A 16,991-nucleotide genomic window follows, 5' to 3' on the forward strand; every position below is an offset into this window, starting at 1 on the left:
GACCGGTGATGATCTACATGCTCATCTATGTTGACGATATTGTCATTGCCAGCTCGTGCTCCAAGGCGTCTGCTCATCTCCTACAACAACTCCAAGCGGCGTTCCCCATCAAGGATCTCGGCCCTCTGCGTTACTTTCTCGGCATTGAGGCGACCGCCACTTCAGGGGGAATGAATCTGTGCCAACAGAAGTATGCCGCCGATCTTCTTCATCGCGCCCACATGGAACACTGTCGTCCGGTCTCCACGCCAATGGCTGTGCAAGATCCGTTGGCTCATGATGTTGGTACTCCTTTACAAGATGAAGATGTGTTCCGGTATCGCAGCATGGTTGGTGGTCTCCAGTACCTCACCATGACTCGTCCCGATATCTCTTTTGCAGTTAACAAGGTGTGCCAGTACCTTGCTGCTCCTACGGACACACACTGGGAAGCTGTGAAACGGATCCTTCGATATGTCAAGGGCACCATGACAACCGGGATCAACATTCTCCGGGTTTTACCCTTCTCAGTGTGTTTACTGATGTTGATTGGGCAGGCTGCTCCGACGATCGGTGCTCTACTGGCGCATTCGCTGTGTTCTTTGGCCCAAAGTTGATTTCGTAGAGTGCTCGGAAGCAGCCTACGGTCTCACGATCTAGCACGGAGGCGGAGCCGCTGAAGTCTCGTGGGTTCAGTCGCTACTTCGAGAACTACTGATTCCTCAGCCTCGACCTCCGGTAATTTGGTGTGACAATCTTGGAGCGACTTACTTGTCTGCTAATCCGGTGTTTCATGCCCGCACCAAGCACATCGAAGTGGACTTTCACTTCGTTCGTGAGAAAGTAGCACTCGGTGCTTTGGAGGTTCGTTTTGTATCGTCTAGAGATTAGCTCGCCGATGCTTTCACGAAGTCAGCTACCAAGTTGATGCTCGAGAAAGATGCAATCTTCACCTCGGAACCTCTGGTCAAGATTGAGGGGGAATGTAAAACTAACGTTAGAATATCTCCCTCAACGTATATCCCTTGTAACCTCTGTAGCATATCTGGCAATAGCTTGTAGTTGAGATTCTAACTACCTTGTAATCTAATCCCTCGTGTGTGTATAAATACAAGAGCCGGTAAGGGTTGTTGCCCACGCCAAATTCATCTAATCTATCTGTAAGAACTGAATAGTTGACCAGACGATGAAAGAAATCTTGCCCACCGGGCCGATGAATTCCAAAGCTTCCAGGTAATCTATCGGTAATACATCTACTCAAACAGACCTTCCATCGTTGCCAATTTTATAAAACAGAGTTCGTTAGCTGATTCGTGTCAGTATGTCACGAGTTACATACCCTGACCTGGAATAACTTCATATATCCAAGTTGTAAACGGAACTGGTCTGAGGCAATATTTACTTTTGAGTGGGAATAATCGGCTAACAAATTAATTAATTATCATTTGTATCGCAATTCTGACAGTACAGGTTCGAATCTAAGAACACCATAATGGAGAACTCAAACAAAAAAAAATCCGTTTCAGTCATTTTGGTGTTTTTACAATTGGGTTTTTCCCAAAATGACAACTTTAACCGAAAATTCAGTTCGGTCATTTTGGTGATTTTGCAATTCGGTTTTCCTAAAAATGACAACTGACTTAACATAAACTCTACTAACAGATGCTTCAGTTGGCTGAAATTTCGGTTTTGGTTCTCAGTCATACCGAAAGAGACCGGAGCAATTCCTTCACTCGAGGCAGCAACAATAAAGTTACAGAGAAATCAAACCATCGAACGGCGAGATCGAACAATGGCTCGCCGGAGGAGGAGGAGGAGGAGGAGGAAGAGTCCTTCGAGCCGGGCTGGGTTGGTGGCCAAGGAGGAGACCGACCAGAAGCTGGATCCGTCTACTCCGTTAGCCGCCGCGAGGTCGATCACCGTCTACTCCGTGCCGACGCAAACTCGTCGCTGGATTCAGAAAAACACAAGATATTCAGTTAGCGGGCATTCAGGCGGCGCCGTGTGGTGCGGCGAGCCCCTTTGTTCGGTGGCTGGAGCAGCGGACGTCCGAGATCTTCCTGGCTACGATCCGACGGGGAGGGAGGTTTTGACGTATGCCCAAGCCCAATCGATTCCCTTCTCACCGAGTCCCTATGCCGCTCCGTCAAAAGTTAGATCTAACCTTAGAATCTCTCTGCTTCCTCTGACTCTGACGCATGCAGATTCTGAGTAATGGAATCTTCAAGAGCCCGGCTCACAGGGTTGTGACCAATGCAGAGCGAGCGAGAGCGGCTGTCGTTAGTGATGTTCTACTCTTCCATGGACCCGGAGAGGGAGATTGAGCCGGTGTCGGAGCTGGTGGATGAGAAGAATCCAAGGCGGTAGAAGAAGATCAAGACTAAGGACTACATAACAGAAATATTCGAAACATCTGCCAAAGACACAGTGAAGATCTGAATTTGATCCTCAAGTGCCGGAGATCGATTTGCTACGCGGTGAAAGTTTCTCCTGTCAATGTTTCCTTATGGGACTGGTTTGTGCTTCTAGTTTTTTGGATCAAAATGTTATGGTCTGCCCACGCATACGGGACACCTTTGTTTGGCCTAACTATGCCATCTATGGACAATTTCATACCTCTGCCAGTGCTCTAACAGTTACATTAACTTTAACAGAGGTAGTTCTAACATGTTTCATATGTAATACATGACCACGGTGGCAGAACAACCACAGATTCTGACAAAATAATGCATGATAATAACATATTATATACTATATCTTGACTGTATCGATAACCATTGTCCCTTGAGATAAATTTTCATAGAGCCCAGCGATGTAGTCTTTGACCTTGACTTTCCTGTACTTCGCCGGTCTCTTCTCGTCGACTAGCTGAGCCGCCGGCTCGATTTCCCTTTCGGGGTCAACGGAGTAGAACAGAGCCACGGACAGCCTTTCCTTCTCGGCATTCGTCACGACCCTGTGCACAGGGCTTTTGAAGATCCCGTTGCTCATTATCTGTGCCACACTCACAAAAACATTCGATTAGCCATACCGTAAATAGTCGAAAGTCAGAGAAGGTTACTTGTACCCCTCCGTCCCAAATTAACCGACGTAAATTTGTATAAATTTTTATACAAATCAACGTCATTTAATTCAGAACGGAGGAAATCTATACAAATTTACGTAAGTTAATTCGGAACGGAGTGTGTATCAAGTACAGTACCTCGGTTTGGTCTCCGAGGTTGATCAGCAGGGTACCGGGAACGACGGGGACATCCCACCACACGCCGTCTCCGAGGACCTGAAGCCCGCCGACGGTGTCATCCACCATGAGGACTGACAGAACTGTCCCGTCGGAGTGAGGCTTGAGGCCGAAGACGAGCTCCGGCCTCGGACACTCCGGGTAGTAACTGAACCTCGCGTAAGTGTCAGCAGCCTTCCCGTCTCCAGCTCCAAGCTGGTCCAGGAAGTATCCGTGGTCGTCAAGCTCCAGCAGCCTCGCCATTGCCGGCAGCAGCACGTCCTTCACCGCCCTGCATTTCCCGGTGAACTCGTGCAGCAGATCCCTGCAGAATGAGAATTCCCCCATGAGTGACCAACTGACGATCATTCGAGGAATCTGATTTACTCGAATTAAGCTACTACTGAGTGAGTGGTGACCTGAAGGATTGGGGGTGCGCCGGCCAGAGCGCGGGGCTCCGGTCGGCCTCGGGGTCCACCTTGAGGTAGAGGCGGTCGGACCAGTCCAGGATCTGCTCCGGCGAGCTCACGCGGTCGGTGCCGTACCCCTCGAGCTGGAACCGCTCGCCGTCGACCAGGTTCGTGTACCTCTGCTTCTCTTCTTGCGGCAGCCGGAAGAAGTCTCTCGACGCGGACATCATGCCGTCCATCAGGCCGGCGTCTACACCGTGGTTGGTCACCAGGAAGAGGCCCCAGGACTCGAGCGCCAGCCGGAGCTTTTCGGCTTCGGCGGCGGCGGCGGCGGCCTGGTTGCAGCACAGAAGGCCGAGGTCGATGACAGGGACCGGAGCCGGGGCGGCTGCCGGGCCGTGGTGGTGGCCCCGCGCGACGTAACGGGCTGGCACTTGGGGCGAGCTAAGGCCGCCGGCGAGCTCCTGCACCGTCTTGGTCGACGGCGTCGCTCTCCCTGGCCCCGCGCTGATCTCCATGATTGGGGGTAACAGATAATATCACAGAGATTGTGGTTTCAAGTTGAACTGATGCTTGTCCTGTATCATTCTCACGGCCAGGCCATCCGCTTATATACACATACTCCATGATTGGGAGTACACACACGAGTAGCCAGTAGGAGCATTAATCACAACGCAAATATATAAATCGATACTAGTGCAGCCTAGCCTTTTTCTTCTTTTTGAAATGTAAGTCTTTTTTTAATGGAGCACGAGCTAGCACTAATTAATCCTCTGGTAATGCCCATTGAGTCGCATGGGTTCCTCTCGTAGCTGCACCAACCAAGTGTCAAAATGACCGTGCGTTGCAACGGAAATGAACTCAACAACAACATCTTTTGTTTCATCGAGGACAATTGAGGCAAAGGTCTCAGGCGTGAGCATTACAACACTTGGAGGAATGGTTGCCAGCTTTACATTGTTACCTGAAAGAGCTAGCCCACATTATTTTAGAAGATGTTGTCCTTGTTAACAGGTACCAACTGTTTCCGAGAACGAGTAGTAGTGAGGAACAATGACGTATCATTATGGATGGCACCCGCCGGGTTCGGGGCCGGGTCTGGTAGGACCCGGCCGCCTGCCCCGTGACCCGAACCCGGACCAAGACCCGGCGTCGGGTTTAAAAATTTCTCAGATCCGAACCCGAGACGGGTCTCGGGTACCGCGGGTAAACCCGACCCGCGTGGCTGAGGGATGGTGCACGTGCGAGGCAGAGCGACGGCGGCGGCGGGCGTGCGAGGCGTGGCGACAGAAGCGGCGGCGTGGCCCGTGGCGGCGGGGACGCGGGGTGGCGTGGGAGGAGCCGAGGAGGAGTGCCGAGTGGAGGAGACGAGGAGTTCGGTTCGATGGCGTACAGTGCCGAGTGGAGGAGTTAGGTTAGGGTTTTCACACGAATTAGGCCTCCCGATCAGAACTGGGCCGGACCGTCGGATTTGACTGGGCCGGATGCATATACTGACATGTGAGGTCTCTATTACGAACCGGGTTTACGGGTTTACAGGTTCGGGTTCTGCTCTCCCAAATCCGGACCCGCCAGACCCGACGGGTCCAGGATTTCCCCTGTTTGCAGACCCGCGGGTTTTAATTTTTCCCAGACCCGCATCTAATCGGGTCTAGACCTGTCGGGTAATCGGGTTTTGGATACCCATTGCTATCCATACGTATCATAGAGATTGAAAACTGCATCTTCTCAGTAAAACAACACACAAGAAAGAATAGCTTACAAGCTATTTTTTTTTGCTAAGAACTTACAAGCTATTCTAGACTTCCCGGAGTACAAGTTAAAAGCCATATCTCATGTGTATTCACAAATTCAGCAAGGGCTTCTGCATTTCGCTGTCCTTCATACCTACATAGTCATAGCAATATGTACCTAATAATAAAAGCAATAAGTCTTCTGTCGTTGGGTTTCGTCCGTCACCACTTTTTCGTTTTAGTCCCTCCTCTTTTCAGGAATCAACCCACGGTCCCGCAGTCTAAGGGTTTTTCTGCAAAATTTCCACACACCCGTCCTGCCATCCCGTCGAAGCACGCCCCCCTCTCTCACTTCTCCCCGACCAACGCCGCCACCACCTTCGCCAAGCCTACCTGCTGCCGCCCCGTGTCCCCGTCCTCCCCATCCCATCGCACCACGCCCCCGTTCCCTCGCCACGCGCCGTCTGCAGGTTCTCCTCCCTGCTCACCGCCGCCTCCTTGCTCCTTGCTGCCCCGCGCTCGTCCCCCTGCCCCCCCCTTCGCTCCTCGCCGCCCGCCTCCTCCCCTTCACGTCAGCGAGCCTGTCCAGCCCCACCCGCGACGCCCCCTCCTCCCCCTTCCCCAGTTCCCCTACCACGCCCCGTGCCGACGAGCCCCACCCGCGGCGGCGGCCGAGGCAGAGGAATGGCGCGAGGATGACTCGGGCCACGCGGGAGTCGAGGAAGAGCACCAAGAGGTTCACATGATCCTCATGGAGCTCCTGGAGGTGGCGGTCGAAGCTGGAGACCGTTGCACGAGGAGATGGGCGCGCACCGGCACATGGCCGAATCCGGAGAAAACGATGGCGGCGACAGCGCTTGACGGGGATGGGGTCGATTTCTTCCTCAGTGAGGTTCAGCGCGACGATGCGGCAGGGACTGCTTGGTAAGGCGGCTTGGCTTGGGGAGGGCTAGCTTTGGGATCTAAACCGTTCCACCGTCGCTCGGCAGCACGACGTGACAAAGGACGCGTTCCAGACGTGCGAGCGGGCAGCGAACCGGACTGGCTACGCGTGGGCTTCTGGACGGTCCCTGTTCAACTCTGAATGCATGCGCAAGATGATGAAGAGTAGACTCTCGTGTCCATAATGGTTATTACCGTCTCTTAAAAACCGACAAACCAACTCTTCGTTACTTTTGTTACGGGAACGGGAGTCTTATTCCCGCTGCCCCTCTTTCCGCCTTTACGCCGCTTCTCCACTCCGACGGCGCCGCCTGAAATCGGCCGCCAACGCTGCCTCTGTGCCCCTTCTCCACTCCACCGCCCCTGCGGTCCACAATGCCGCTCCGGATCCCCAATGCTTTGAGTTTGTCTCAGATTTGGCAAGGAGAGGGGGCGAGGAACAGACCGCGCGCTGTGTGGGCCGGGAGGAGGAGGCGGAGCGGATCGAGGCAAGAAGGAGGCGGATCCGGTGTGCCGTGTGCCAGGAGGAGGGATCGTGGCGAGGAACAGATCGGCCGTGCGAGCAGGATGATCGGGGAGGATTGGGTTTCTGAGACGGATCGGGACCAGGTGGGACCGAGACAGGGTCGGGCCTCGGTGTTCGGGAGGACCTACAGCGACGGTCGTAGCATCGGCACCAATTACAATTTAATACATGGGTATAGATATTTTTCTTGAACGGTATCCTGTTATGGATCTGTTTTTAGATGATCAGGGGCCAAGCCCCTGGCCCAAATTTCATTCAAGCCAGTGTATGGCAGAGTTCCACAAAATCACAGTGTGCAGTTATTAGAGACTAACAAAACGAAAAGGGCCATTTACAGCTGGCAAAAGCACAGCAGTCACAGGACACAGCTTGGAGAGGGACGAGACACAGTCTTCGACTTCTTGAGCGGCGATGGTTGTGGCGAAAGGTTGCACGCTTCAAAAGGCGAAGTAGGGCTCAGCAGGTGCATCTTGAGAGGACCCAAAGGAGCTCTCTGTGGAGACGCAAGCGGCAGTTCTGAGATCTTGAGGCGTGCATAGTCTCCCAGGAGCGCGTCACCTGGGTCAGGCATGAGAGATTGCACTCTGCCTCCAGCGGGGGCAAATGCTCTCAGTGCCAGACCAAGGGAAGTGGCGCCTTCAGCACCAGAAGGAGGCGGGAACAGAAATCCTCGACCGCCGCTAGCATTTCCTGTTTTAAGATAATCTTCCATTTCTGGACAGATTTAAGAATTAGCCACCAAATGGTTTTAGAACTGATCCATTTAGCATTATTAAAAATTGTATCATTCCTAGTTTTCCAGATACACCACAGTGCAGCAGCACAAACTGAATTTAGAACAGCATGCTGTTTATTAGAGATCCAGTATCTGGCAACAGATTCATAATCAGATCCTAGAGGTTTCTGGAAACAACTAGAAATTACTGCCCAAACAGATTTGGCAACTACACAATCAAAGAAGAGGTGATGGACTGATTCTTTTTTAAGGCAGAAAGCACACTCTTCAGGTTTGTTCATGTGTCTCTTTTTTAAGTTGTCTCTGTTCATAATTTTGTTATGAGATCCTGTTATGGATCTTGAGGAAGGAAGAATAATTAATCTGGCTTTTTGCTCACACGGCTCAAAAGTCGCTCGATGCGGCGTGAAATGCCTCGTCCCAACAATGTACGAGCACGGATGCTTGTGTGCGAGTGGGAGTGAGTTCGACAGGTGAACTATCATGTCAGAATCTGGCAAAATAGTTAAACTGGTTAAAGATTTCGGATTTGGCATCGATAGGTCGTTTGCTTCTTTCACTAGTTGACGTGTTTCACAGTCAGATCTTCGTCCAAAAATAACATGTGAGAAATGAGAGGGTGAAGATGATCATCGGATCTTAAATTCAATGGCTATGATACGTCAACATAGATTTAAATCACTGAGAAATAATCACACCCTAAATATATGAAAAAAGAAAATTTGTTTTTTGCGGAGAAGGCCAAGGCCATATATAAAAATCAACCAACCCTTACAGAACCATCTTTAAAGTAAAAGAAAATTACACACAAGTTCTTGCAGGTAAACATCGTGGTCTTCCTCCCGCACTCGCCGGTGGCGCGCCGTGAGCGAAACTCGATGCTGCCTCTGGACCTCCGAACCACGTCGGAGTCAGGAAACCGTTGTTGTTGTAGCAGACAAGAAGTCGCCGGTCGGAGTGAGAAGACGTCGGCGACAGTGATCTGAAAAACATACCACCATCCCGAAAAAGAAGACGACGAAGAGGGTTGGATGACCATACCAGATCCGGCCAGACGGATCTGAGAAGACCTGGCCGCATTAACTCCACGATGAGGTCGAAGCAGACCGAGTCTCATCGATCGAAAAAAGAAGAATAAATCGATACAAGTAGACGACCTGCAAAACACAAACACATAACCAGATCCACCAATCTAGAAGAGCAGTGATCGACCGTCCCACACTCCTCAACGTCACCGGCAGGATCGCTGCCGACGAGGTGGATGAGGAGTCAGGAAGACCTTATTTATGATCCGCACAATGCTGCCATCACCATCATAACTCGGCTGTCGGTTGACGAAATCCTAATTTTTTGAAAACCTACTGCAGCACTAAATGTAGAAAAAGCATGGACGTCCTTGCCGGCCGGCCGGGAGGAGAGAATGATCTGGAGCGCCGGGTGGCCACGGGTAGGGCATAAAATAAAAGGTAGAATCTTACTCATGATTTTTCTTTCTAGTACCATAAAAGGTGCAACGTGAGCTTGAAACCCAATAATAACTTTGAAGACATCAGCTCCACTACTCATAAAACGATCGAGAAGATCCACGAGAGTTGACTGAAATCGTCAACAAAAAGCTCGTATAAATCCGTCAGGGCCGCTGGCGTGCTCCTGCACGTCCCGTCGTCGCTTCGCGCTCCCCCGCGCTAATTTCCAAAGTTGCACCGCCTTCCGCCGTGTGATGTTTTGGACAGTATATAGCTAGGGCGCCGCTCTTTCTTTCCAAATCCCAAACCGATAACTCTCGAACACGAATGACTCCATGCATCTATAACTGTATGTGACGATATTTTGGGATGGGATGCAGAATTATTGGTGGGCTTCCAGCTTCCGTATAAGATCGAGATATATATATATATATATATATATATATATATATATATATGCTTCCAGCTTTCGTAGCATGGATGCTGCAGGTGCAGCTAATAAGTCTCTGATCTGATCGATCGGATGGGAAAACCATGATATAATAAAGGAGGAAATTTGACACGGCGCGTAGCGTACGTAGGCCGATCGACTCCATCCGGCGCCGGCCGGTTGTACTTGAACGGCGGCTGCGACAAGCCGATGTATATGGGCCGGCCTCGTATGGCCGCCTGGTTAAGCATGGGCTTCCAAAGCTAGATCAGAAACCCAATTTCAGGCCCAGATATTATTCCAAGGACCCATAGCCGCCAAAAGGAAAACAGAGGAGACGACGATTGCCTCCAAATATTTTTTACCGTGTCCAGGTCGCCATGTCTGGCTCTTTGAGTCGCCGGACGATTTTTGTATACCTCCAAATATACTTGATCAATAAAATGGCGACCTTTTCCCTAAAAAAACAGATATATCTATTTATACTGCCACAAGAATTTATCAAGAAAAAAAAAGAAGCACATGATATAGCATGAATTATTTCACCCTTTTTTTTTTGCAGTGGACACATTTTTTGGAAACTCGAAAAGGAAAAAAGAAAAAAAGAAAAAAAGAGGAATATGGTGTGTAAAATTACTTTCTCGAGAGGAGACTGACTAAAAAAAAGACATTGTTCGGTGCTTACATGTTTGCATTTGGAGAAAAGAAGCTTTATTGAACTCAACTTCGAAAAAAAGAAGCATTCTTCGTAATAGCCTAATAGGATGCATGCAACCAAAAGTCCAAAAAAGAAAAGAAAAATCAGGACTTATTATAGTCGGTCAGAGAGCAAATTAAGTAGCCTCTAGATTCGATTATGTGCCACACATTGTGGATGAACACTTACTTGACCATCCGCTCCACCTGCATACATGCAGCTAAAACCATTGGCCTGTCTCAGAGCTTGATATTTGATGGAGGAATGTAGCTAGATAGAAAACCCTAGCTAGTCATTGTCGACTCGTTGTTGGGTACATCGTTCACCTTTTTTTTTATCTGTGTTGGTTCCGAATACCTCTACCATCCAATCTGGTGTGGAGGAGTGAGGAACCGTGGGTCAACTTACGTAAATGGCTTCATTACATATCTTGTTTGCTAGATTTGTGTGTCCTTATAGTGGAAATGACGTCACCAGAATAATGGTGTCCTAAATCCATCATCGTCCTAGAGTGGGCATAACCGTACATAGAGCCACTGGTTCTCGCGATTTGTTCTTTCGTGTTTTTGATATTCTTCCTCGTCAATTAGTGCTTTTTTGTTGTTCTGATTTATTTTTATTTCTTTTATAGATATTAAAATTAAAATTACATAGTAAGTGTTGGAAATTTAATACTCTCTTCGTCTTGAATTAACTTACGTGATTTTGTATAAATTCTTATACAATTTCATGTCAGTTACTTCGGGACTTTGTTTAGTATACTAGACAAGAGACCAACAAACAATAATTGTGATCCATCTCCAGGTGATCTTCATTTCATTTGCATTCACAGATCAGCCCCATGTGGCTCGATTGAGTTACATGCACCAACCCTTATTGTTTACGCACGTACCACTTGTTATTACTAGATTACAGCTCCGGTGGGGGAACGAAGCACCATTACCATGGATAATACACGAACAACAACACACAAGAAATTACACGTAACTCTTTTACAGACAAACCGAAGTGCTGCATATGCATATACTGGGGCCGGGCCGGCAAGCTAGCCGGCCGGCCGGCCGGCTTCAAGCTCCGGGAACCGCGGCCGGCGCATTCGGCTGATCACCGCCACCGCCGCCGCCGTCTTCGCCGACCTTGACCTTGAGGAAATCAATGGTGCGCTCGCCGAGCGCGAAGGCGTCCCAGAACCCATCCGCAAACGTCTTGGCCTGCAGCGTCTTGTACCTCGCCGGCCGCTCCTCGTCCACGAGCTCCCTGGCGGGCTCCAGCGCCCGGTGCGGCTCCGGCTGGTAGAAAACCACGAGCGACATCCTCTCCTCGGCGCTGACCACCACGCGGTGCACGGGCGCCCTGAACGCCGCGTTGCTCATGATCTCCATCTCGTCCCCCACCACCACCAGCAGCTCGTGGCCGCCCATCGCCGGCACGTCCACCCACCTCGCTCCTTCTTCTTCTTCTCCGGCGACGGCGAGATCACCGAGCGGCTGCCGCACCTGGAGGCCGCCGACGCGCTTGTCGAGGAGGAGCACGGTGACGACGGAGTTGTCGGTGTGGGGCTTGAGCCCGTAGACGAGGTCCGGGCGCGCGCACGGCGGGTAGTACGTGAACCGCGCGTACGACGGCATCCGGCTCTCGTCCCCGACTTTGTCCACGAAGAAAGACTCTTCGAAGCCCAGGATTCTCGCCATGGCGCGGAGGATGAGTTGCGCCACGGCCTGGCTCTTGAGGCTGTAGTCGTGGAGGAGCCCGGCGAGGTTCGGCGGTTCGGTTGGCCAGAACTGGCGCCGGCGCTCGTCCTCGGGCTGGACCTGGAGGTAGAGCCGGTCGCACCAGTCCAGGATCTGCTCGTCCGTGTCCACCCGGTCCACGCCGTAGCCCTCCGGCTGGAACTTCTTGTTGTTGTTGTTGTTGTTGTGGGAGTCATCGGAGTCGGAGGGGACGAGGTTGGAGTACTTGTGCTTGGCGTGCGTCGGGAGGTGGAAGAAGGCGCGGGTGGAGTCGAGGATGGCGTCCAGGAGCTCCCCCGGCATGCCGTGGCCGGTCACGGCAAAGAGGCCCCAGGTGTTGAGAGCCGAGCGGAGCTTCTCGGCCTCGTCGGGGTCGTTAGCGGCCAGGCGGCTCACGTCCACGGTGGGGATGGCGGCGTTGGTGGCCGGCGTCGGGCGGTCGTGCTCTCGCAGCACGTAGCGGCTCGGCGGCGAGCCGTCCGCGGCAACCTCCTGGACCAGGTGCTCCTGAGCTTGGTGGACCACCATGCTGTCGTTACACAAGTTCACCACTTCAGTTTGGAGTTTGGAGCTTGAGGAGAGTGCGGTGCCATTTTATAGAGGGGAGATTGGGACAGGCTCACTCGGTGATGGATTGATCTGCTTTGGGTATGACGTGGGACGTCATATTTGCCTGAGGAGGTACGTCCGAGATGAAGTGAGCTGAGAGTGATCAAACCCCAATCTTCCTTCCCTCAGTCCATGATTGGAAGGGATACGGATCTCTTTGTTTTTGTGATTACAAACAAGACACGTACGGATACTGTAGAACACGAATACTAGTACTCCGTATTTGGTTTCACCTTGGACTTGGACTTGCAGCTCGAATCCAACGATCTCACCTCATCGTGTCCATCGAGGCTGTTAATATATAATCGCGCGTCCACTTATCAAAGTAATCGGCGTGCAAACAAAGACGAAGATTTGTGCATCGCAATCCGCAACCTGTCGAGCCTGCAGGATGAAGATTTGTGTATCGCGCAACTTGTTGATATGATCCTGCAGGCCGATCTCTTGCAACCATACGGCTGCACGATTCCATCCAGCACACTGTGACTGGTGTCGGGACCAAAGATCGATGATCATGGGCATTGGTCGGGCGACGGCGATCTTCCGTGATCTCAAGCGCACTGATTTCTGATTGTGATCGGCTCTGGGAGATGCGAGTGACACGGGCGGCGGTCGAGAAATTCAAGAGCATCTTCAGAGAGGGCAAAGCACGTGCTTGGAATTTTCATTTATAATACAGTTTAGACGCAGCAAGCCAGCAATCAAGCGTGAGTTTTTTAAGGAACAATAAGCGTAAGTTTTTTTCAACAATCTTTGCTACTCTTTAATTTACACTTACGTTAGTCCCCGGTACGTCAAAGTCATCTAAATTACGATTGCTGCCACCGCCTGCCCCCGCACGTCGCCTCCCTCCCGTACGATTGTCTAATCTTTACCCTCGCTCGAAACGTTCACCACCGCCGCATCCGCCGCCTCTCTTCCCAACCTCTCCTAGGGTTTGTGCCCGCGCCGCTGCCCTCCACTCACATGTGCCGCCCAACTCCTCCGTCGGACCCCACTGCCTCCATCCCCTTCAGACCCTTCTCCTTCACCTGCTCACTCATGACGCCTAGCTCTAGGCTCTGTTCCAAGATGTCGCTGCCGCCTCGCTGTAGTCCGTCGCCGCGCGAGAACTGCCGCCGGATCAGGCCGCCTCGCTCTTCATCAAGACCTCACCTCTCTTCTCTTCCCCCTTCCCAGCGCCATGGGAACGCTCCCCCATCTATTTTCCTGCGGCATACATCAAGGTTATCTTCCCCCTTCCCAGAGCCCGCTCGCTTCTTCTCCCGCCCTCTCGTGAAACTCTAGCGGCCGACGGGAAGATGAGAAGATGATGCATGGTCAGACGACGAGCTTGGCGGCGTAGGCGTGCAGGTGGTGGTGGGGGATGGCGGCGGCTTGCACCACATCGTTGTCCCCAAATCTCAAATCCTGCACTACGTCGCACGGCCGTTGCAGCCTGCAGCCCTGCAGGCGATTGCGTCTTGCAGCCAGCAGCCCAATCAGTACAACAGGGCCTAAACCCCAATTCTGCAAGTGCAGCCAAGGTAAGCTATAAGCAGTGTGGAACTATGGTCTTTTTTTTCATGATTCTTAATTTTCTTAGTCTCAATGCAGCCATGCAGGCCTGTCTCGATGTCTCATCGATTGACGCGTATGACTGCATGATTTATCAAATTGGATGATTAGTCTCTCCTTCACTTGAATTTTTTGAAGATATGAATTTTGGACTGACATACTTGACTGCAATTTTGAGATCACCCATCAGTACTTTCCTAGAAGCTAATGGTGAGATATTTTTCAAAAATCTACAACTTCTAATATACCTGAAACGGAATGTAATGTGCTAAAGCTCTTTTCCTCATGTAATAATTGAAAATTGTACACCTTTCTTAAATTTCAGCGCCGGTGGTGGCGGCACCGGTGGCCCTCCCTCCCCGCGAACGACGACGCCGGTGGCCACCACGGATGACCCCGCGTAGGCCGCCGCCGCCTTCACCGTGGATGACGCAGCGACCGGTACGGTCACCCCCGCCGCCGTTCGTCGCCTCCGGATAGATTGATAACGGCCTCAACCTGCTCCCCGAGAGGGTCCAGCCCCAGACCTCTTGATCTCGAGCAATCAACGACTGCCTAGAGGTATAATCCTTATTGTGGATACTAGATAATTAATTTGTTCCATCAATGAAATTCTTGATTTTGTAGAGAATGGTGGTCATTCTTATACAAAGGTAATCAGCTATTGTGAAGCAGTGTAAAGTTCAGGGAATTTAGTATTATGAGGTTTCATGGAGAAACATGTCTGAGCTCAGACCTTCAGCTTTCCAGGGAATATCATTAGAAGGTAGTAATGGTGTCTTCCCTCCTCTTCTATCCTGCAATATCCAAGCATTTGTCTATGTTTTATCCTGTAAGACACTCGGAGCAGGCATCAAGCCCCGTCCTTTTGCTATATATTGATCTTTTCACGTCAATGTTGCTTACTGAAGTTGTACTTACAATGCATAGATGTTTCTGTATATTTTTCAGGTAGATAACTCTGAGAAGGAGCTGGAAGAGATGATGCATATACAAGGCTGGAGTTTGTGGCATCCCTCAGAAGGTGGGTTTGGCAAATTCAATTGCTGAAACTATAAGATAAATGTGTGTTATTTCTGAGCACTATGGTTCAATTCATTCTCGTTCAGTTAAAATATTGCATCATTTTCTTCTGCTATTTTCTGAGGGCACTACAAGCTATCCTTAAATATAGAATCCTGCGAGCAATTCCTTATTTTACTCATTTGTATATTATCTCCTGAAATCTCATGGAGCACCTCAATCGATGAAAATATGAATAGAATTGATATTCATTTAGGTCATACCATTTCTGTAAATTAGAATTGAGATAATTGCGCGTCTTCATTCCTGTCTTTTGGAGTAATTTATGCTGACAAACGCATTGAATTCATATTACAGTGGAGTGCTTGACATGCTGTTCTTTGTTCGGGTAAATCGAAGGTTTCTTTGGCTGGCCGTTCTTTTCTTCCAACAAATAAAGGGGAGAGCTTTACATTCTTTGGGGTTTTCTAATTTCAATCATTATATTAAGTGGTTACTTCTTTATGTGAAGCACAGCTAGATACTGTTTTTTCTCCATGAGTTTCTAAATTTTCAGATATGCCTGAACTTATTTTCAGGTGAAGAGAAGAAAGCAACCTGCCACTATTGCTCTTCAGTCATCAGCCAGTGTATATACAATGGTAACTTTTTATTGGTCTGTTATCAATCGATGATAAGACTGTACATTGACTTTCCATTCAGATTGCATCTTCGTTGAGCTGTTGCTGACTTGATGACTGACTTCTGGTTTCAGAGATGCTCCAACTTGTGACATATAAAACAACAAGGGTGAGCTGTGTGAGGTTGTCAGAATGACCAGTAACAAGTATGATGCCTCAATAGATGGAACAAAGCAGTCCATGGAGAACCAAGGTACTTCAGGTTATAATGGCTACATTGTAGAACTTAGCTGGGAGAGTGTTGGTCATCTTTTCTATCTACATGCGCATGCCCAGTTCTCTCAATTCTCTCTAGGTTTAGCTACAATTCTATTGACAGAGGTCTAAATTTCCTTAACAAGATTTATAAGTTTGAACGTTTATGCTATTGATATGACTTTCTCTCAGTGCTTTCCCTGGTCCTTGCTCATGGTTTCATTGTAAAAGGGTAACTCTCCACTGTACAATCAATTCAGCTAACTTAACTTTTCTCTCCTATCAGCCTATTTTGTACAATCAATGTATTACTGTGGCTTGGTTAGATTTTGGTTTGCTTCAGGTGGCAACCAACAAAGAAGAATCTGGGAGAAGCATTGTGCTGCCATGGGTTTTCCTAGGTCTCTCCTACTAACCAATCATACAAATTTCACAAGATGAATTGATCCAACTCGTCATGGCCTTGAAGTTATTTTTAGTTGCCATCTTTTAAGAATTTCAACTTGAGTGGTGTCAGGTCACTGTGCAATACCATTGTTTCATCAGGCAGATCTGTGAAATGAAATAACCATTTGATTAATTTTTTTGTATTCTGTATAAACATATGTTCTTATTGTTCTGTAGCAACGCACGGGCATTCCACTAGTAAACAATCAAGCGTGAGTTAATCACGCATCGATCCTGTTTGCATCGAGGTGTGGAATACCACCGGACTCCGGTGTGTGGCCTGCATTTGTCGATGACCGTGTAAAAATCTTTGTCTGTAACTCTGTTGACTTGACTTAATAACCTCCTCTCCTCTTATCAAGTCTCGAGGATAATACTTCATCGTCACTGCCTGGACAGCCTAGTGACCAGGGACCCTCGATTAGTCATTGGTTCTTGCCTAATACTTCATCGTCACTGCCTGGACACCAGCCTTAGACATACCTAGATGGTGGCCAAGATGGTCCTTGGATCATCCTAGAATTTCATATGATTCAGTCCCAAAAATACATCCCACTCCCAAGCCTAGTTGTCCCATGTCTAGATCAATAATGACTACTCGTTTTCTTATA

The 16,991-nt window shown here is 49.7% G+C and overlaps 3 protein-coding genes and 1 long non-coding RNA gene across 8 annotated transcripts; 2 read left to right on the forward strand and 2 right to left on the reverse strand.

Annotated features, from left to right (window-relative positions):
- The first annotated feature begins 8 nt into the window (after positions 1 to 8).
- LOC106865674 (uncharacterized mitochondrial protein AtMg00810-like) lies at positions 9 to 697 on the forward strand. Its single transcript, XM_014896265.1, has 2 exons — positions 9 to 509; positions 605 to 697. Exons 1-2 carry the CDS (start codon positions 9 to 11, stop codon positions 695 to 697), a joined length of 594 nt encoding a protein of 197 aa, XP_014751751.1.
- Positions 698 to 2,495: 1,798 nt separating this feature from the next.
- LOC100835818 (protein SRG1) lies at positions 2,496 to 4,221 on the reverse strand. The gene is made up of 3 exons (XM_003564177.4): positions 3,619 to 4,221; positions 3,182 to 3,524; positions 2,496 to 2,973 (listed from the first exon to the last, which is right to left on the reverse strand). The coding sequence occupies exons 1-3, from the start codon at positions 4,125 to 4,127 to the stop codon at positions 2,731 to 2,733; spliced, it is 1,095 nt and encodes a 364-aa protein (XP_003564225.1). The 5' UTR covers positions 4,128 to 4,221; the 3' UTR covers positions 2,496 to 2,730.
- A 6,701-nt stretch (positions 4,222 to 10,922) lies between these two features.
- Positions 10,923 to 12,505, reverse strand: LOC100835487 (probable 2-oxoglutarate-dependent dioxygenase ANS). The gene has a single exon (XM_003560973.4). It carries the CDS (start codon positions 12,395 to 12,397, stop codon positions 11,207 to 11,209), a length of 1,191 nt encoding a protein of 396 aa, XP_003561021.1. The 5' UTR covers positions 12,398 to 12,505; the 3' UTR covers positions 10,923 to 11,206.
- Positions 12,506 to 13,347: 842 nt separating this feature from the next.
- On the forward strand, positions 13,348 to 16,583 carry LOC104581633. Of its 5 annotated transcripts, XR_001407504.2 has the most exons (8): positions 13,348 to 14,004; positions 14,075 to 14,245; positions 14,361 to 14,596; positions 14,663 to 14,801; positions 14,987 to 15,059; positions 15,416 to 15,699; positions 15,813 to 15,931; positions 16,277 to 16,583. It is a non-coding gene; the product is annotated as an uncharacterized LOC104581633 (long non-coding RNA). The 5 variants fall into 5 exon arrangements; XR_002962156.1 differs by having other exon boundaries at positions 13,349 to 14,004; positions 14,064 to 14,245; positions 15,813 to 16,547; XR_002962155.1 differs by having other exon boundaries at positions 13,349 to 14,004; positions 15,813 to 16,547.
- The last annotated feature ends 408 nt before the right edge of the window (positions 16,584 to 16,991 follow it).

This window comes from Brachypodium distachyon, chromosome 1 (assembly GCF_000005505.3).
Source record: "Brachypodium distachyon strain Bd21 chromosome 1, Brachypodium_distachyon_v3.0, whole genome shotgun sequence".
NCBI classification, from domain to species: domain Eukaryota; kingdom Viridiplantae; phylum Streptophyta; class Magnoliopsida; order Poales; family Poaceae; genus Brachypodium; species Brachypodium distachyon.